Source organism: Rosa chinensis, chromosome 2 (assembly GCF_002994745.2).
Source record: "Rosa chinensis cultivar Old Blush chromosome 2, RchiOBHm-V2, whole genome shotgun sequence".
In the NCBI taxonomy this organism is placed as follows: Eukaryota; Viridiplantae; Streptophyta; class Magnoliopsida; order Rosales; family Rosaceae; genus Rosa; species Rosa chinensis.
Window position 1 is genome coordinate 36,037,062 of NC_037089.1, and position 22,006 is coordinate 36,059,067.

At 36.6% G+C, this 22,006-nt stretch overlaps 2 protein-coding genes across 2 annotated transcripts; one reads left to right on the forward strand and one right to left on the reverse strand.

The window, feature by feature from the left end:
• The first annotated feature begins 253 nt into the window (after nt 1–253).
• On the forward strand, nt 254–4,755 carry LOC112190217 (aspartic proteinase Asp1). The gene is made up of 8 exons (XM_024329636.2): nt 254–855; nt 944–1,061; nt 1,524–1,747; nt 3,056–3,280; nt 3,405–3,543; nt 3,880–4,080; nt 4,181–4,253; nt 4,338–4,755. The coding sequence occupies exons 1-8, from the start codon at nt 662–664 to the stop codon at nt 4,448–4,450; spliced, it is 1,287 nt and encodes a 428-aa protein (XP_024185404.1). The 5' UTR covers nt 254–661; the 3' UTR covers nt 4,451–4,755.
• Nucleotides 4,756–19,165: 14,410 nt separating this feature from the next.
• Nucleotides 19,166–20,950, reverse strand: LOC112190444 (phospholipase A1-IIgamma). Its single transcript, XM_024329872.2, has 2 exons — nt 20,333–20,950; nt 19,166–19,987 (listed from the first exon to the last, which is right to left on the reverse strand). The coding sequence occupies exons 1-2, from the start codon at nt 20,822–20,824 to the stop codon at nt 19,364–19,366; spliced, it is 1,116 nt and encodes a 371-aa protein (XP_024185640.1). The 5' UTR covers nt 20,825–20,950; the 3' UTR covers nt 19,166–19,363.
• Between the last annotated feature and the right edge of the window lie 1,056 nt (nt 20,951–22,006).

Here is a 22,006-nt window from a genome sequence, read left to right on the forward strand (position 1 = left end):
GGCCCAGTAGATTGACTCCATGCAATGATAATAACCTTCTTTTACAAGTTTTATGCAATGTAATTAACTAGGTTCAATACTTCCATGCGAAGTTGCTTTATCTCTGCATAAAACTAGTGTACTCGAAACTCTTCCATCACTAATTCTACTACAGTTGAATGTACTTGTTAAGGAAGGTACTTGTTAAGGAAGGCTCCTGGAAATTACCGGTCGCTGTCTTTTTAATATCTGAACAATCATTGGCGTGCAAAATCGTTTGTTTGACTCGCAAAGAACCATTTATTAGAGATTGGTATCTTTTGTTTGAAACTCATCCAAGCATTAGCAATCCTCCAAATCTCAATGAGGAAACGAATAAAGAACCTGGAATTGGAATGATTGTACCATAAATGGGAGAGAGCCCCAGAAAAGAGCAATTAGCAGAGGGAATCAACCCAAACAAGCCAAGCAATTCCATGAATCCTTAATGCCCAAGTAAATGACCACCCAACTCTCTCATTATCGAATCGATTCCAATTCAACCGTTTAAACCCCCAACAACACTCTTGGTGCAACCAAAGTACCAAACCCATATGAACAACTCAAAATCTCATTCATTCAGACATTTTGGGCGCATTGATTCAATCATTGTAGTTTCATACCCGGAAAGAGTGAGTGAGAAATGGAGGGGAAGTGGTTGCTGATAATGTTGGTGTTGGTGATGGGTTGGTCTGTAACTCTGACATCAGCTTCTTTTGGTGATCGGTATCGGGGAAGGAAATCTTTTCTACCGACGGAAGCGACGTCGTCTTTGGCGTTCAGCCGTGCACCATCGTCCATTGTGTTACCTGTTCATGGAAACGTGTACCCAATTGGGTAAGTGTGGTATATATGTGAAACTATATATATATGCCTTGCACTCTTGATTAAAGTGTGTTTTGAAGTCATGGGTTTGTTTTTGCAGGTCATATAATGTTACCTTAAACATTGGTCAGCCTCCAAAGCCCTACTTTCTCGACCCCGACACCGGTAGTGATCTTACATGGCTCCAGTGTGATGCTCCTTGTGTGAGATGTACTGAGGTAACTCAAGTGCAATGGATTGATAAAGGCTTAAAGCTAATGATTACAACTCTAACAAAGCTGTTCTAGTCTTGCTTCAGTTGTCAGTCTTGAGGGTATCTAGCTCTGCACTAATGCTTACTTTCTTATAAAATCGAAACCAGTAATGAGTTTTGTGTATTATAGCGAAAATGTAATACCCCATTTTGCAAATTGTTTGCTGAAGAAGCCAACGTTTCTTCTGCTCAAATTCCTACATGATGGGATGTACTTGGGGTGTGACATCCATTGCTCCCTGAATGATTTTTGTCCTGCAATTGGGCAATGTGATCTGTACTGTTTCTTTAGCTCATTTTGCAATTTCTTGATGATATCTTGGCTTTGGCTAATTAGTCTCTACGTAATCCTGTTTATTGTGGAATCCATCTTACCTTAAATGATATGCAATCAGGGTCCTAATACTATTTAATCTACTCTCTGCAGGCGCCTCATCCATACTACCGGCCCAACAATGACCTGGTGCTCTGTAATGACCCTCTCTGTGTATCCTTGCACGCACCTGGTGCTCACAAATGTGATAATCCAGAGCAATGCGACTATGAAGTTGACTATGCAGACGGCGGCTCATCTCTTGGTGTACTTGTAAGGGATGCCTTTCACCTCAACTTTACAAATGGAATCCAGCAAATACCTCATATGGCCCTTGGGTATGCAACTTTTACCTGCTTTTTTGTTCAGCAGATATTATATATAACCATGCTAAACTATTCATTCTGTTGAAACGCCAGTGGCTTCATAAGCAATCATTTCAACTTATAGTACCTATGGAAGAAACTGTCATAGCATTCTTTAGCTTTAAATCCTTAGGAAAATAGTTATTAGGTAATTTGATTTGGTCTACTTCTTCTAACATTTCTTTCTGCCTTAGAAATGGGTTAAGTTGAAGATGCTATAACCAATACTATTTCTCTATCTGTTGTAACCCTGCCATCAGTCTTTCTGTCAACGCCAGTCCCTAGATTAGCCTAAATTCAACGCATTAGTGGTGGAAGCAAAGGAGAAATTTTGGAAGGTCTGATGCGTGAGAGGGTTGGGATAGATAAAGAAATAGATGTAACACAAAAAGATTAGCATGCATCATGGATCCAGAAGAGTATTTTGATAAGAATCAGGGGTTGAAGAAGAGATTCGATAACGAAATCCAAAAATTGACTACTGGACTACTGACAATTTGAAGGCTTCACTTTTGGGCAATATTTGTGGAGGTCTTCAGTTTTCCTTTTGTCAATAGTAACACACGCCAAAGGCCAGACATTACAGAAAACTGCAACATTTAATCAAAGTATAAGTTTGCGTAGATGAGAGAGTCATTAACTAATATGTTGGCACTTTTATCTCTCAAAGGAGAACTTCTCCGATTGCAGAGTAAAGAAAACTATGGCAAATGAGCAAGAAAGTAGTAAAGGCTGGTGGCTAATTAGTAAGACACACAGTACATATATCTTTGTTGTATGGGGTGTTTGACATCAGCAAACAAAAATTGAGTTTGAAAAAGATAAGGTCTAACTTGGACATATGTATGATAGAAAAAGCATAGGAGGGAATCCAGGTCCCTTAACAGATGATATTCTTGTATTGATTACTATTAAGCTCATGGTGAAAGAGTTGTTGGTTTCTTTTGAAGTCATTTCGTGAGATGAGAGGTTTGATTAATTTGTTTGAGAAGAATAAGCAGTTAGGTGATGCCAGTTATGATCATTTGCGATCAGATATAAATGAAATTTCTGCAGAATTCCGCATTTGATACTTGATTAGAGCATAAGCTGAGTGTAAGAATAAATGCTCTTTTCAAAAAAAAAAAAAAAGTGTAAGAATATGCTAGAAAGTGGAAACCAAGCCTTAGGTTATACCTGCACTATATATACCACATTTGAGTAAACTGAAACCAATGATTAGTGAAGTTGCTTCTATATATGATCTTGGTCATTTAATTGTTTTATATTCTCTTATCACAGGTGTGGATATGATCAACTTCCTGGATCATCTTATCATCCCATAGATGGAGTTCTCGGCCTTGGCAAGGGAAAATCCAGCATCGTCTCACAACTTGCTAGTCAGGGTCTCGTGCGAAATGTCGTTGGTCATTGTTTGAGTTCTCGAGGTGGAGGGTATTTCATCTTTGGGGATGACCTCTATGATTATTCACGAGCAGTTTGGACACCAATGTCACCTGATTACTCGTAATGAACATTTCTTAAAACCTGTTCTTTATCTCCCACAGGTTTTCGATCTGGTTAACTATATACTTGATAGTTCATAATCTTTCTCTCCAGTCTCAATTATTCTCCTTCTGTTTTATCTCAGCAAACATTACTCACCTGGATTTGCGGAACTTATATTTGATGGGAAGTCTACTGGATTTAGAAACCTATTCATGGTTTTTGACAGTGGGAGTTCTTACACTTACCTCAATTCTCAGGCTTATCATTTTTTAACTTCATGGGTGAGTTAAAAGCAACAATGCAGCTTACATTCACATTAAACTACACCAGCAAGGCTTTGTTGAATGTACTTCAATTGCTTTTCCTCCTTCATTCATTTACTGAATCCATACATATAGCATGAACTTAAATTTCAATATTCTTTTCCTGTATTATGGCATCAGTGTGTACTTATCCTTTTCCATTAAATTTTTTTTTTAAATCTTTATGTGCTTTAACTCCGGAAAGTTTTCTTAATATATGCTTATGTCCTTCAATTTTGAAGATTGTAAAATATAGATACTTTCCTGCATTAAGACCATGCTTAACCAGTTCATCTTATTCATATCATGTTGTAGTTGAAGAGGGAACTAAATGGAAAGCCTCTGAAAGAAGCTCCAGATGACAGGACTCTCCCACTCTGTTGGAAAGGTCGAAAGCCATTTAAGAACATACGTGATGCCAAGAAATACTTCAAGCCCTTAGCACTGAGATTTGCCATTGGAAGAAAGGATGCAGCACAGTTTGAATTGTCCCCTGAAGCTTATCTAATAATATCGGTGAGTTTCCCCTCCATTTTCTCCCTATTTATCTTCCTTTAGTTTTCAGTTACAAGTAGAATTAGTATGTTAAAAACCTAATAATATATCGATATGCCAGTCCAAGGGAAATGTTTGCTTGGGAATTCTGAATGGTACTGAAGTTGGCTTACAAAATTCAAACATCATTGGAGGTAAGAGTTTCCATCTATATGTCATGAGCATGACCACTACCTAAACACATGGTACTGATAATTTTGTTTATATTCCCATGTCAGACATTTCAATGCAAGATAAGATGGTCATTTATGACAATGAAAAACAGATGATTGGATGGACTCCTCGAAACTGTGATCAACTACCCAAGTCTAGAAGCTTCAGCTTCTGGTGATGCTTCATGAGTTCTCAGACTTGGGCTATAATGGTTTGTGCTCACAGACCATTGTTCAGGAGTAAAAATAATCTCAGGTGTATATTTTAGGAGGGGGGATAGTGCCTAGTTCTATTGAATGGTCTATATATACTCAACCAATATATGTTGGTGAAAACTTATTGTAACCCAAATTCTATTCTCAGGCATATCTATCAGGAGGGGGATATAGTTCTATTTTTACTGTATAGTCTATATTATGTGTGTATGTACATTGAAGCTTACTCAATATTAATTTCCAACCAATATAAAGTGACTGCAAGTTATATATGAGAAATTTGGTTCTCAATAATATTGGTTATGCCCATTGTTGTGCTTTTTATACATGTTACACAGTTGCAGAAAACTGAAAGCAGTGCTGTCCAGGGAACACTGACGAGTTTTGTAAATGTTAATGCCTACAAAAAGATAGAACAGAGAATTGTATGAACTAGAAGAAGTCACCAAATTAAAACTAAGCACCTTCCAAATCCAGTTACAATCTATGAGTAAAGCTGATCAAGTGAAGGCTCCTTGGAAGGAAGCATGGGTAGTGTTTTCAAAGACCCCAGAAATTAATCAGATTCGTGTTAGTGGTATTTGAATATATGCGAAGAAGGAAAGTTATGCTTGAAACAAAAATGAGTACGTTGGAGTTGAATCCAGGTCTGACTTATTTGATCAATCTAAGACCTATACAAGAAGGAAGCTGCTATAGAGCTTGTTGTCTTCAACAAATATTTAATTGCATTTTGTGAGGGTTGAAGTGCTTGAAGGCATTGCGAAGGTACAATTACATTTACATATATCGAGTTCTTTTCTGGTTTTATTTTTTGTTCAACTTTTCTTCTCTGATTGAAGGAGTAGCTAGAGATACCAATGGCACAGCTCCCATATGGAGCAACTACCTATTATGTGGATTATCCAATCCATGCTAATCAAGTATATACTCGAAGAGAAGGTAACAAACTCATAGCCTGTAAACAACAAATAAACTCATTCAATGTCACCCCTTTGTAGCCAGAAACAAAGTCTTCACTAATATCAGTAACATCTGAGTTGTCTGTTTGCATATTTTGGACAAGTCTATTGCTAGCATTAGAAACACAGTTAGGTATGTTAGAAGCTCATCAGCTAGGCTTGATGCTTTTAGCTGTTTGTGTTGAGAAGGAATATTTGTGTCGAGAAGGAAAATTTGGACAGCAAGAAAGTTTGTGTTTTAGATGTTCCAACAAGGTGGAATTCCACCTAGCTACATCATGTTGGATACTGCATTGGAGCTTAAACAGAGCTTTCATAGGATGGTTGAGGAGGAGGATATGAAGTATTTGAGTTAATTAGATGAGAATGAGGAAGAGGAGGAGAATTTTGTTGAAGCTAAGCATAGAATGCCAACAAAAAGGATAGGGTCACCTAATGAAGCAGATTGGGACAATGTCGGTGTTTTTGTGAAGTTTTTGAAGGTTTTCTTCGATCTAACAGTGAGGGTGAGTAAACCACTACTACAACCAAAGCCTTCCCTGACATGGTGGCCATCAGCACAAAAATTGAGGAGTTGTTTATGCAGCACTATACATCAGATGGAAGTAAGACTGAAAAAAAAAAAAAAAAATTGTTGTTTAACATGGCTGTAAAATTGAGAAGTACAAGAAGTACTTTGGATCTTTAGATGACTGCAACCAGCTACTGCTGGTTGCTCTAGTCTTGGATCCAAAGTATAAGCTGTTAAACTTCAAAAGAGTATGCAAAAAAATGTTGAATTTCGATGATGAAATGGTGAAGAAAAAATTGGGAGAAGTGAAGGAGTTGTTAAGTAGTCTAACATATCTATATGTTTCTGCAATTGGTACTCAAAGCAGCCAAAAAGGCAACAAAGCTTTAGAAATAGCTGCTGGTAGCAGCATCAGCAACTATCATTCGAAAAATGTGAGTGGGAAAATGGCTAAACTTCTTGAGGATTGGGATAGGGAGTTAGAAGATGCTGATGCAGTTATTGTAACCCATGAAGTAGATAGATATCTACTTGATCCCTTTGAAAAGCCTCTTAAAGGGACTGATTTCGAGATATTGACTTGGTGGAAGTTTAATGGAAGCACGTATCCCAATCTGCTATGTGTTGCTAAGGATGTTTTAGCAATTCAAGTCTCCAGTGGCCTCCGAATCATGCTTCAACATTGGCAAGAGAGTGATTAATTGACATCGAAGTTCATTAACTCCTAGATCTATGGAAGCATTAATTTGCCTCCAAAATTAGCTAAGGTCTGTTAGCTAACGCCTGGAATACACTTCTACACCTGAGGAAATGTTGTAGCTCAAAGCTGTTGAGAAGGGTAAATATATGCATAAATGTTTTACTTGATGTTTAAAATGTTCTGTGTTCATTTTTTTACAACCATTGTGCTTTCTGCCTCTTTTTTCTTTCTACTTTTGCTGATGCAGAACAAGATGTTGAAGAAAAAGAAAGAAGAGAGAAGTGTGATGCAGAAAATGCAGCGAAGGCCTCAAAATTGCACAAGATGTCTGATGCAGGAAAAGCAGCCAAAAAATGAATCGACTGTAAGTATAAAATGTGTGTCTGGTTTGAGTTTTTTTACTGTGTGTTAGATTTTCAGTTTGCTCGGTTGATGTTCTGTTTTGGTTGAACTGACAGATATTCAGTTTTATGAATGCCAATTCCAGTTTTGTGAATGAAATGCAGATTTCAGATTCCAGTGTTATGAATGTGTATGAAACTATGAATGCAGATTTCAGTTGTTAGAGTGTTGTGAAAGAATTGAAATGTGTGTGTATGAATGCAGATCTGCAAGCTTCAATTTTGTGAGATGAATATTGAATGCTTAAGAGAATGCAGGATGTGGTGTCGTTGTGAAATGCAGCATGTTAAGTGGTGTCGTTATGAAATGAAGTTTGTTAAGTTTATAAAATGTAGTTGTGTTAGGGACTTGCAAATTAGAAAGACTAGAAAGATTTTTTGTATTGTCCGAATGACCTTTAGATTATGCTAATGATATAATTTCCTATTGACAATATAGTGATATTGATTGCAGAGCCGGCCCTGAGATTTCCGGGGCTCTAGGCAAAAAAAAAAATTGGGGCTCCCTACTAATATAAACCCATTTTCAATTGAAATATCGCCATACAAATGATACAATACCATTATCATAATATTAAACTCAATTTCAATTGACAGTCAGCAAATCAAAACAATTTTCTTTTATCTCAACTGTAAAATTGGAGTCAGTCAACTAGTCCAGTTGGTTGTTTGCTTAATTCATTGTTTTGCAGTCTCAGACTACTAAGACTAGCACAAACAAATAACTCGAGATTAAAAGGAGAACGAGAGACTTAATTACCTCTCCCACCCAAACACAAACTTAACATAAAATTATCATCACCCAAATACAAAATTGAAGAACTCGTCCCCTTCTACCCAATTGAAAAAGAACTCGTCTCCTGCTACTGATAATCAGATAAAACAAGACTTCAATAATGTATCAAGAACTACTGATAATCAGATAAAACAAGACTTCAATAATGTATCAAGAACTACTGATAATCAGATAAAACAAGACTTCAATAATGTATCAAGAACTCACAACAGGCTTCCGTTTCTACCCAACTGAAGAAGAACTCATATCCTTCTACCTCCTTAATAGGAGAAAGAGCCGAAGAGGCATGGTATTGGAGCAAGATAGACTTAATTATCTGGACAAGTTTCGTTTGAGAAGTGAAAACGAGAGAGATTCAGTAGTAGAGAAGAACAAAAGTCACGTACAGAGCTATAGGCGTGCAAAGATGAAACAATAAAATACATTTCAGATTTATATATATATATATATATATATATATATATATATTAATAGAAGTTATATTTTTTTGGGGCCCTTGAAACTGGGGGCCCTAGGCCTGTGCCTGTTGGGCCTATGCCCAGGGCCGGCTCTGATTGATTGATCGATGTCTTGATTTCAAGCCTATGGAAATATTGAAGTTGGACATCTGCTTGCTGCCTTGCTGCATTCCTAACTCAAAATTCAAATCATGAATTGAACTTAATGTCTTTGTTATGTGCTATTTGTTAAAGATTTTTTTTCATTCTTACTGCTTCATTTGCTTATGTATTTTCACTACTGTGGAAGTTTGGATCTCTTTGTAAATTGTAACTTAACTTTTTATGAGAACTTTGATGTATGAAATGGCAGTAACTTAACTTCACAGTGAACAAATTTATATGTTTGATTTTCTGTCTTTGAACTTTGAAATGGAATACAGCAAGGATGTGTAATATGTGTTACTATGAAACGGTTCGAGGCACATTCAGAACAAGTTCTTAAGGAACTGAAAAAAGGCAGGAACCGAACGAATGAGAGTCGGTTCAATTCTAAAAATTGTGACATCATAACTGAACCAATTATAAGAGTTAACTTCTTGTTTCAGTTCCACAATTTTTTAACTAGAACCAACCTGATCCCAGGCCTACTAAGGAATTAGCTTCTTCACAAACGTCTTTTCCCGGAGAAGAAGCTAATTCCTTCAAGTTTAGAAAATTACATAGTAGCACATGACTAAAGATGTAAACACAGAAAACTCACTTTCAAAAATATTTATACAAATAAGGACATTAGCCCAGGCCCAAAAGTCAAATGATGCAAGCATGACTACCAATTTTAATGAAAAATGACCAAAATACTTGAATTTCATCACAATTTACGGGTATTACCACTGATCCAATATCTAATACCCAAAAGCCTCAACGACAGTCACTATCGCCTCCTCCAAGACCTCAATTCTGCTCCTCCCAAACCCTCCGGTAAATCCAACTCAATCGCGTTTGCAATCACTTGCTTTCTTTTTCTCTCTAACAAACGCTAATCAATGGCATCGTTCGCTGAAGCTCCACTGGGAGGTGCCAAGGCTGGAGAGAAGATCTTCAAGACCAAGTGCGCTCAGTGCCACACCGTCGACAAAGGCGCCAGCCACAAGCAAGGTAACCATTCTCGACTCTCTCTCTTCTCCGATTAATCATTCTTTTTGCGTTTCTTATTTGGATTGATTTTAGGTTGTGATTATACGGATCTGAGAGTTTTGTACACTTGTGTTCTGATCATTTGATTCTTGTTGCGATTATTTTATATGGCCTGAACAAATAATCTTAGTGCTTTTGGTAATAGTCCATAAGCAACTAATAAGAACTTTTAGTTCGATAACATGGTATGAAAAACCAGATTAAACATGTAAAATCTACTAGTTTTATCATGTGTGGTGAATTTATGAAGGAAACTTCAAGTTTCTTAAATGACATTATTAAAACTACAAGTTCGATTTATGTATGAACTACTGATTCATTTATGAACTGCTGGTTCATCAGGTACTTGCATTTTCTACACATATATTCTTTTGCGAAAATTTTGACAAGTAACAAAATAATATTGAATTAAGCAAATAATATCTCAAAAATTGCATAAATCCGAATCATGAATCAATTGTTGATATTAATTTCATGCTACACATTAACTATCACACAATTATGTGAATAAATGCTTCTAGCAATTAATTGAACATATTAAATATGGTGAATCTATTTACAATAGCCATAATGACAAAGTACTTAGAGTGCCTTATTGACTGGGTTCAAACTAGGGCTGGCAAATTCTCCCGAATAAAACCGTACCAACCGCATCCGAGCCGAGCCAACTGAATTGGTAGCCGAAAACTAGGTAACCGAAAAATCGGTACGGTTCTACCGAACCGACTACATGAAGACGGTACGGTAATGGTATGTAATTTCATACATTTACGGTATACTGTACCGTACTATATAATTTATAAATATTATTTATTTTAGTTTTTATTAATAGTGTGGGAGTGGGACTGTGGGTACTCCACTACTAGCAATATAAAATTTCCTCTACCTCACACGATTCCAGATTCCTCTCCTTCTATCTTCTTCTTCTTCTTCTTCTTCTTCTTCCTCAACCAGTCAACCCCACCTTTGCTCCTCCTCCAAAAACTAAAGATCGACCTTCTCTCCATCGTCATCTTTGCTCTCTCTCTTTTTTTCTTCTTTTTTTTTCTCTTTCTTCTTCATCTTCTTCCTCTTCCCTCAGTTCGGCACTCCCTCAATTCCTCAGTGCACAGTTCCTTCTTTCCCTCACGCGTCTTCATTTATGGGTAATCTTTACTTTTTCTTTATATGATTCCTGTTTTTGTGTAGGCGGTTTGCCAAAGAACTCATTTTTAGATCCAAAGTGGGCTCAAGAATAGAGCTTTGGAACCTAGTTTGTGGAATTTGGTTTGTAATTTGTATAGGTATGTTCTTGCGTTAGTTTTAGTTTATGGGTGTGTTTTGCTCGTGATTTGGGTGTTCATTAATTCAAGATTTTTGTGATGGGGAACATTGTTTGCATCAAGAATTTGTGGTGTGTTCGTAAGGTGAGTGCAGAAAGGTGTTTTCTTTTATCTTTATGTTCATAGTTTGTGTTTGTAAGGTGATTGATTTGTTCACTTGTTTATAAACTCGGTTGGAGGCCCAACCAACCGAGTCTCTCGGTATATCGTGATGTTAGTATACTGACTTCTGTGGCCGGTAATGGGAGGAGATTTCGTGTACCAAACTTGTCTGGTACGGTAGGTGATTTTAGGCTTGCAGCTCCGGTACCGAACCGAACCCACCCCTAGTTCAAACCCTAGTGTAATTAAATCATTTTTCCTTTTATTTGATTCTGCTGGACCAAAGAAGAAGTGGGCTTGGTAGTGAAGCCTACGGGGCTTAGTCTGCGAGCTCGTGACCTAGGCTTTCATGCACTAGTACAAGAGTATGTGAGGCTTGCTGGGCTGCTAGGTCCTACGTAGGGAGAATGGGTGTGATGCCCAGGAAATTCATATTTATTTTTCGAGGATTTTTCAGAATCTAATTAGTGTTTATTGGACGTTTCGTGGCTCATGGACGGAGCGGGAGTGTTTCGGACAAATTTTTATTCGAAGAATATGGTTTTAGGGGGGGATGCAAAGGTTGACATTTTATTCGTTGGGTTTCTCTGAAAACTTCCTTCACGAAAGTCATAGAGCGAGTCGATACGAGTTTGTGGACATGCGGAACGCAGAAATCGGAGTTCATATGAAGAAGTTATGGTGGTCGGAAAAGATTTCCATTTTGGTATATATGGATTTTTTCCGGAAATTATTTCATAAATTTCAACTTTCCTTTTTCGAAAAATTTTCTCTCTCCTCTCTTCTCTCTCCCGAGCCCACACGCAGCTCTCTACTTAGCCGGCGTCGTTCTCCCTTCTCCAGCCACCATAAGACGCGGTTCAAAGTGGGCTTTCTTCGCCTCAACCTCCTCTACAAGTCTGTGGAAGTGGTTCTTCACAATTCGAGCTGTGGAAGGAGAATCATCGAAGAGAAGAAGCCGCGGCGGAGCTGAAATCGCCTTGATCGGAGTCGGCGATTCTGGCCACCTTTGCCAGGGATTCTTGAGGGTTTTTGGAGCCCAGAGGACGTAGATACTTCTCCCCAAGGTGGCTTGCATTGATACAAAGCGTGGAGATTGAATTTTGAAAGGGTTTCAATCGGCCTGATTTATTCTAAGGTAAAATTCGATTGATTGGTTTATAATTGGACTTTTATGTAGTTATGAAAGTTGTAATTGGAGTTGAGATGAAGAACTTTGGCGTTGGAAGTTTTGTCAATTTCAACTTTGGGCTGGCGGCGGCACCGCCACTATGGTGGTGTTTTCCGGCTATTTCTGGCCACCTCAGGGATAGCTTCTGTTCCTGATTTTGATCTACTCGTCGGTACGAGCATTTCTATATACAATACGTAATTTTTGGAGATCGTATGAGCATGTTAGGGTTTTTGTGATTTCGATAGTTTCAGTTATCGATCCGTGAGGTTCCGACTATCCGATAGACTTGTGGTTTTGTCACATCAATCGTAGAAGCATTTCAGAGACTTTGGGTGGTTTTAGATGAGATTTCGCCTCGATTTGCGTTACTTTATGGTTGTAGTTCGATTTGGGGATTCGAACTTTAATAATTTTTGTTTCGTTGACTGAATCAAGGATGTACTTTCCTTAGGTGCTTGACAGAGTGCGGTCTATAAGTAATCTATTGATGTGAAGAACAGTGAAAATTTTAAGGTGAGTATTCTCACAATGTTCATTACGAACGAAATTACCTTTATTGTTTTGAGAGTTATTTAGTTAACTGCAAACTATAGTTGGTATTAGTGGCATTCCTGAGTGAATGACCACGTATATATATATATATATATATATTTACTTGAAATATGTATATTCTTATGGGTTGATGGGTGATTTAAGCAATAGGAATGAATGGGTTTCATTCTATTGTTTTGAGGCTTGACTTTTCAGGAAACATTGTTTTAGGAATTGGGAATTTCTATTGTTTGAAAAGTGTCAAGATTTGGTGTGAGTTGCTTTAATGTGATTTGAACGTTTTAATCTAACGATCGGGGGTCGGAAGATCTGAGAGTCACAAGTGGTGATTTCTCCTTTTGATTTGATTTAACATTTTGGGTCCAGAGCGACTTGCTTAATGTTTTGATCTGACGACCAAGGAGGTCTGATGATCGGAGGTCACGGGGTGACTTCTCATTTTGAGAGTCGAGTAACTTTTGGTTCTAAGTGATACTTTGAAATGTTTTGATCTGACGACCGGGGAGGTCTGAGGATTCTGGGTTGCTAGGAGTGACCTCAGACATATATATCAGGACTTCACGCCTTTGGCCGGGTGAGTGGATACGATCAGTTAGAGCTCTAGTCTGTTGCCATTGTACATCATGGGGGGTAGCGGGGAGCTATTTGATGCTCATGAGTACATGTTTTAAAATGGAGTGTCGGGGATTCTTTCTTTTAAATGTCCAAGGAGGACTTGTGTATCATATTTAATTGTTAGAGTTTCAATTTATATGATTTTGTCATGGGGTGACTTTTGTTGATTTGAGAACATGTTTTAAAGGGAGTTCGATTCTTTCTTTTAAATGTCCGGGGAGGACTTGTGTATCATATTTAAATTGTAAGAGTTTCAATTAATATGATTTTGTCACAGGATGACTTTTGTTGATTTGAGAACGTGTTTTAAAAGGGAGTTTCGGAGATTCTTTCTCTTAAACGTCCGGGATGGACTTGTGTATCATATTTAAATTGTCAGAGTTTCAATTAATATGGTTTTTATCACCGGGTGATTTTTGTTGTTTTCTTTTGGGAGAAGAATGTGTTGTTTTTGGAAAACAGGGTGTGTGTTCCTTTTTCACGAGTTGATGGGTTTTCCTCGTTGGACGAGTTGTGCGTGTGTGTTTTGAGTTACTCATACGAGCTTTCATAAGCTTACCGGGTTTGTTGTGTGGCAACTCGGTGCATTATTCAATGGTGTAGAGGTTAATCCTAAAGGTCAGGATAATCGTGGCTGAAGTAGAGATCGCGTGCTTACAGCTATACTGCAGGAAGCCAATTTTGTGACTTTTCCGTTATTAAGACTTCCGCTTGTAGTAAACTCTTAGAAGCTAGCATTTACTTATTATTTTGTTGTGGCAATTTAATTCGTATGCTTGTGTAATATTTGACTCTGCGGAGCGAGCCTGTATTGATATATTGGGTTCAGGGCATCAGTATGTACTTTGTTTAAAAGGAAAAAGTTTCCAGGTATTTTGTGTTGATGGCTGAACCATCACACATGTATAATTATAGGATTATACATCGATTTTTATTTGTGTTTAAAAAATCAGGGCGTGATAGTGGACCTGCTGGGCTCAGGCTGGTCTACCAAGTAATGAAAAGTTATTACTCAACCCTTTCGGTAACTCCAAGTGAATGCGACCAGGTAAGGAAGGATGAGGTTTAGGTGGAGCAAGGCTCACTAAATTACACAACCTCATATGTACCTTACCTAGACATCGCATCCAACTGGATGAGCCTAATTTGAGAAGATTCATAACCTTTGTCATGGCAACACGTGGTGAGTTTCTGTTCTGGCCCTGTAGTTTAGGCCTGGGCTCCTTGTTGGAGTTTGTTGTTGTGACTTTGGGCTTGATTTGAACTTCTGACTCAGCCTCATTTAATATTCACAATTATAGCATAACCAAATTCAATATATGTTATTAAATCATAACGTCAATAAATTAATGCAGCGGTTATGAACCTAAGGAAATAGTTTCAAATCCCATTAATGCTTCAGGCATTATGTATAGGTAATAAATTAAGTAAATGCTTCTGGCATAACGTTTATGTAATAATCGCGTACTAAAAGCTTATAATACTTCTAGCATAATGAATTATAATGGCATAATTCAAATTTATGTAACCGAAAATTAAGCCCATAATGCTTCTATCATAATTTGCGTAATAATTCAGCCTTTAATGCTTCTAGCATAATAAATTATAATGACATAATTCAGCCCTAGATTACATGCCCTTAAATGTCATAATGAATTATAATGGACATAATTTTGACGATTATTGCATAGATGTAATGTCTGGCATAAACGACCAAATTAATAATCCTACCTTAGTGGTTATGCGCGTTACTTTTGGAATGCATGCATGCTCCTGAATTCCAATGTCAGAAAAATATGACGGTGAGCTTGAAGCTGTTGATCCATGTGCCTTCATGTCTTCATGAGTCTCTCATACAAAAGTTATACTGGCATGGGGGATAGTGACATATATATATATATATATATATATATATATATATATTTCACGTGTTTTGAAACTTGGTGACAGATATTAATTTTTTAAAACTATAGAATACCACAGTTATAATCTCGGGTGTACCTTTTAGGAGGGAATGATAGCAAATTTGTATTGTATAGTCTCTCTCTCTGTTTTTTATTTTTATTTTATAAGATATAGGTTTAAAGCGGCCGCCGTCAAAATTAGTTATATCAGCGTTACGTACTAATTCATAGTTTTTGATAATCCTGGATAGGCCTCATCAAAAAGCCCGCGGATCAAGTGGGCCAATGGAGGCCCGCCGGCCCTAAGGGCTAAAAGCCCGGCCCGGCCAGTTAAAAAGCCCGCCTCGGTGGTTAGTGGGCCGACCCGCAAAAACCCGGCCCGGCCCGTAGGCCCGACCCCTAAAAGCCGGCTAGACACGGCCCGTAAAAGCCCGTAAAATATTATATATATATATATATATATATATATATATTGTGTGTGTGTGTGTTTATATATATATATGTAGATGTGTGTGTGTGTGTGTTTATATATATATATATATATATATATATATATATAGACACATATAGATATATATTTGTGTGTGTGTTTATATATATGTGTTATATATATATATGTATATATATATGTATATAGATATATATATATATATGTGTGTGTGTGTGTGTGTGTGTGTGTTTATAAATATATATATACACACACATATAGATATATATTTGTGTGTGTGTTTATATATATATATGTGTGTGTGTGTGTGTGTGTGTGTGTGTGTGTCGGTGTGTGTTTATAAACATATATATGGAAGGTTGTAGAATCAGTGAGAAAAAATGACTAGTTGGGCCTTCTGTTACTATCTTCTTCTCCTTGAGCTTGCTATTCTTTTTTGCAATATGTGAAGCTTCCAAATGTATATATATAGAAAAGATATATATGCATTACCGCATAATAAATATATATATATATATAGATATATGTGTGTGTGTGTGTGTTTATATATATATATATATATATATATATATATCAATATGTGTGTGTGTGTGTGTGGAAGTTCTTATACTTCTATATAAAATATGTGCTAATGTGCATATATATATATTCTACATATCGATTGACCAATTCGATCGGATTCGAAAATATGGTGAAATTGGCTAAATTTTTTACCACACTCATAATTTATTGTAATAAACTCATCCAACGGTTGGTTTTTCCATTTTATTTGAATTGATAGTGGTTGCTCTTTGCAGTGTATGATATATAAATATAGGTTTATAAGAGTAACTACGTTTGACCTAGTTGATAGAATTCGAAACGAGAACCAGATTGGCTGGATTTTCTACAACCACCATAAAACATTACAATCTCTCCATCGAGCGGTTGGTTTCTCCGAATTCATTTTCTACTTCATGGTTGCTTTAGAATGAACCTAAACAATTTAAATGCAATATATAAGTCATACAAATATAAGAATAAAATTGGCATAGACCAATGTGTTTGTAATTAAAATTAATTTTTTTTTTATCTTATGTCCACGCACATCAATTGATGGAATATATACAAACGTGATGTGAAAAAATAAGCACGTTTCGCGGTTGTCACGGCATCGGTCAACCAATAAAACATATAAGTGACTACAGTTGACCAATCCGATCGGATTCGAAAATATGGTGAAATTGGCTAAATTTTTTACCACACTCATAATTTATTGTAATAAACTCATCTAACGGTCGATTTTTCCATTTTCTTTGAATTGATAGAGGTTGCTCTTTGGAGTGTATGATGTATAAATATAGGTTTATAAGAGTAACTACGTTTGATCTAGTTGATCGAATTCTAAACGAGAACCAAATTGGCTGGATTTTCTACAACCACCATAAAACATTACAATCTCTCCATCGAGCGGTTGGTTTCTCTGAATTCATTTTCTACTTCATAGTTGCTTTAGAATGAACTTTAACAATTTAAATGCAATGTATAAGTCATACAGCTATAGAAATAAAATTGGTATAGACCAATGTTTGTAATTAAAATTAATTTTTTTTATCTTATGTCCACGCACATCCATTGATGGAATATATACAAACGTGTTGTGAAAAAATAAGCACGTTTCACGATTGTCACGGCATGAGTCAACCAATAAAACATATAAGTGACTACGGTTGACCAATCCGATCGGATTTGAAAATATGGTGAAATTGGCTAAATTCTTTGCAACACTCATAATTTATTGTAATAAACTCATCCAACGGTCGGTTTTTCCATTTTCTTTGAATTGATAGGAGTTGCTCTTTGGAGTGTATGATATATAAATATAGGTTTATAAGAGTAACTACGTTTGACCTAGTTGATCGAATTCGAAACGAGAACCAAATTGGCTGGATTTTCTACAACCACCATAAAACATTACAATCTCTCCATCAAGCGGTTGGTTTCTCCGAATTCATTTTCCACTTCATGGTTGCTTTAGAATGAACCTAAACAATTTAAATGCACTGTATAAGTCATATAACTTTAGGAATAAAATTGGTATAGTCCAATGTGTTTGTAATTAATTAATTTTTTTTTTATCTTATGTCCACGCACATCCATCTATGGAATATATACAAACGTGATGTGAAAAAATAAGCACGTTTCGCGGTTGCCACGCCATCGGTCAACCAATAAAACATACAAGTGACTACGGTTGACCAATCCGATCGGATTCGAAAATATGGTGAAATTGGCTAAATTTTTTACCACACATATAATTTATTGTAAGAAACTCATCCAACGGTTGGTTTTTCCATTTTCTTTAAATTGATAGGGGTTGATCTTTGGAGTGTATGATATATAAATATAGGTTTATAAAAAATTAGTGTCTTTAAAAATTTATTTATCAATAAATTAGTATCTATATATAAATATAGATTTTTTTGGGTACAATATAGTTATATAAATCTATTATCTTTGGTTGTATTTGATCATTATCCATTGAATTTCTAAAGCTTGATTAAAAAAAAAAAACTTGTGTCTTTAAATATTTATTTATAAATAAAGCCCGCAATGCCCGCTTTATATGGACGGGCTTGGATCCTTTGATTTTTAATAAAGCCTGGTCCTGCCCTGCCCGGCCCGGCTCGGCCAGTTGACGACCCCTAATCCTGGAAGTAGTTTCTTGTTGCCGACAGCTTGTACTTTAATAATAAGACTTGTACAAACTAACGATTTAGTTTTCATCGATTTACATTCACGTTACTGATAGAAGAAGCCTGTGGCGTGCTCTACCAATATCGTTATTAATGGTGATAGTCAAAGTGTCCCTAATATTTGTTGGAATCTATCTTCTACCATCAAGAAGCTTGGCCTTTCGGTTTCTGTTTACTTCATCTAGAAAGAGAAAAATAATCGCATCTTTAGGAGTGAAAGATGTATTCCCTCTGTGGTTTTCAAGCATATTATCACCACGATTAGATGCAGACTCATTTCCATCAAGTTTAAGTCCACAAGTACTAATAGAACCATTGCTGAAAAGTGAAACTTAGCTACTACTTAGCTTTAGTCCTTGCTTTGCTTCCTTTTTTGATTTGATTTGCTTTCTTTTTGGTTGGCTTGTTTCCCTTTGTTTTGTAAGTTTTCTGCCTCTGACTTTAATTGGTTGTACTGGGCTTTGCCCTCCCCTCTTTGGCTTAATATACTCGTTTACTTACCCCAAAAAAAAAAAAAAATATATATATATATATATATATATATTTGTTGGAATGCTGCAGACACTCGTTTAGGGAAGGTTTTGCTGTGTGCGGACCCAAAAGGGGCATGGTGACCTATAAGAAGTTTAGGATTTAGAATTACGGACCTATAATTAGTGGCAAATTAGCCACAATATCTTACATATAAATCTTATCACAAGCCTAGCCTCTCGATCAATTCCTTAGTTAGGATTACTCTCAACAATTTGAACGTAGCGCAGCGAGTTATAAATTGATGAACTTAACAGGAAACTTCAATGAAATACTTGAGCAGACGCTAGCTAATAGAACTGTGATCATACTATTAGGAACCAAGAGCGAATCAATCAAAACACAACCTTATTCGAAGCATGCAATAAGCTTCTTAATAACTAGCTAGTTCAAATGTAGTAATGCTATTTAGGTCGGTCATTAGACTGCATGGATATAAAGAGAATTTTTCGCTAATTACCAAAGAAGAAGATATATGTTTTTGGCTTCTTAAATTCGGCTTTGTAAGCTTAATTTGTTTCCTTCATCACCATCATTCTCATGATCTATCAACACCCAAGAGCCATCATCCATTTGGACCATAGACTTGTTCTTCTCTGTCCACCACTTCGCAACTACATTATATTCATCCTTGAGACCATCCACATATTTGTTTACTAGCGCGAGATCACGATTAACATCGAGCTTAAAACCACTTTCCCCTTGATTTCCTGCAACTCCATGCAAGTAATTCTGCAAGTCGTGCACGTTTTGTAGTGCATTCTTCAAGTAGGGTGATTTCAAAGTGTCGATTTTGAACTCTATACCAACATCATGGTGCTCATTATGGTTATCATATTTGTTTTGGACACGCAAGATGTGAAGATCTTCTAGACCTCCTGAAATTACATTTTGGGATCCCAAAATGCGGCGAGGGGGGCAGGCAAACAGGATGGCTGTGACAAGACACGCTTTCACTGGTATTCCTGTAGGTTTTATGATATTGAATCCATTGTGAACGAGGTCTATTGCAGTTTGAGCTGCGAATGCAGCACCCATGCTATGGCCAGTGGCAGTAACGCTGATTTCCTCGTCCTTGTATTGACCCAATAGTTCTCTTACTGCAGCTTGAGCCTGCAAATGAAACAAAATGAATAATTAATTTTCATTTTGAAGTGGTCATTTTTCCTGTAGTGTTCTCATAAAGATTCACAGGAAATCAATTTCCAATTTTTATAATTTCAGAGATGACTCTTAAAAGAGACCTAAAACTTAGACAACTCAGACCACATATTGAAGGTAAACATACGAGTTCTAGAGTCGAAGTGACAAAATGCGTACTCCATTTTTGATTACTACATTCAATGTAATTCAATGATAAAAACCATTTATTCCTTAATTGATCTTCCTCGATAAGGATCATCCATGCAATTAATCATCGAAATCAAATGGTAACGAAACAAGTACTAGTACATATACCTGATCTCTGCAGCTAGTTTTGTTGTGTGGGGATTGAAGGTCAACATTAGTGTAATAAGTATGCCAAGGAAGGTGCACTGTAGGATGACCAAGCTTCTCATGTCCCAGCACTGCTCCTCTAAACGAAATGAGAACGTCCCTCCTCCCCAACACTTTGCTTCCTTCATCTGTTGTCACCGCAACGTAACCCAACAAACAAGACATTCCCGGGGACGACGGTAGTTTTGGGGCTGCATATAAATACTTTCTCACCACATATTTGTATGGATTCCCGATCTCCAAACCCACCTTAGAGAATAAATGTCGCTTTGCATATCTGGGTTGTCCAAAGTTCTTTGATTTTGGCTCAGCAATGACAGCGTCTCTACTAGCTCCGGCCCTTTCACCATAGTGGATTATGTAGCGGCGGAGATCAATGTCCAGAGGGTACAATAGACCCTCCCAATCCTTCTCGCCGCTCAGTTGCCTCCATCTTGTGGCTATGCTGCCCATGAACAATTTCTTCTGTGTTTTTTTTTTTTTTTTTTTGCTACTTGGAAGGATTGTTGTTAGTGATTATGTGTGCTACCATCCAAGCTCTTGTATTTGTAGGGGATAGAGTATGTCAATTAGATGGCATATGGACGATCATGTGATTCATGTCTATGTCCTTCTATAATTTTTTTGTAAATTTGGCAAATAATATCGATGTCAATGACTCAACGTGCAACACTGCATTATGTTGTAGACTATCTTCTTTAAACCTCACCTAACCCCGTGCAGTAGACTATGGCTTAGTTTGGTATCTTCTTTAAACCTCACCTAAACGCAGCATTATTAAAGCCTCAGAGTCCTGGATTCAAGAGTGGGACTAGTTACCAGTGTATCTAGAAGCTGTTATACTGATTGTATAATGTTTAGCTTTTCTAACCGTTTTTCTATATTTTAATTTTACTCTATATTAAAAAAAAATGAGTCTCTTTTGCTTTAACATATTTTCTGTAACTATCTCTATTTTAGAGATAGTGAGGAAAGATAAAATCAAATTTCCTAAATTTGCAGCAATCTCTAAAATTTTAAAAAGGATTATGGAGATTTTAGAGATTACTGTAAAATATAAAATTTGTTAAAATTAAAAAAGAAAAAGAGATAAAAATTTTAACTTTTGTTTTTTATAATACAAAAATTATAAAAAAAATGGTTTGAATTACTTGGAGAGCGTCAAATGTTTAGATTTAGGAGCGATTGCACCAGCTAATAGTGTGATAATTAAGGGCAATGATGAATGCAGCGGCTGCTCGACCAATTGGTGGACTCCACCGAGTCGACTGATTGGATGACTGAAAATTTGTCATTGGATTGTCCAATCGTGGCGGTGGGTTCCATAAAATTATTAACATTTATTCAACTGCAAAGCGTCCCAACTAGTATCAAGGACACTTATCACCATTAATAACGATATTGATCGTTCATAGTTGCAAGGTGTCCCAACTAATCTTAAGGACACTTGACCTACCACCATTAATAACGATATCTCAACCGTTTGTATAAATCTCGTTATTAAAGCACAGATTGTCAGCATTCAGCAACAAGAAACTAGTGTCTGAATTATAACTAATTCTCAGGGCAGCCGCATAAATTCTATACCTTATAAAAAAAAAAATATATATATATATATAGAGAGAGAGAGAGAGA

What these genes read in the sequence shown, in the direction of transcription:
- LOC112190217 (XM_024329636.2), top strand. Translation starts at nt 662, where the DNA reads ATGGAGGGGAAGTGGTTGCTGATAATGTTGGTGTTGGTGATGGGTTGG. An exon ending in CCAATGTCACCTGATTACTC is followed by an intron (nt 3,281 to 3,404) that starts GTAATGAACATT and finishes GTTTTATCTCAG; the next exon opens with CAAACATTACTCACCTGGAT. An exon ending in AAATTCAAACATCATTGGAG is followed by an intron (nt 4,254 to 4,337) that starts GTAAGAGTTTCC and finishes TTCCCATGTCAG; the next exon opens with ACATTTCAATGCAAGATAAG.
- LOC112190444 (XM_024329872.2), bottom strand. Translation starts at nt 20,824, where the DNA reads ATGGGCAGCATAGCCACAAGATGGAGGCAACTGAGCGGCGAGAAGGAT. An exon ending in AAACTAGCTGCAGAGATCAG is followed by an intron (nt 19,988 to 20,332) that starts GTATATGTACTA and finishes TTTCATTTGCAG; the next exon opens with GCTCAAGCTGCAGTAAGAGA.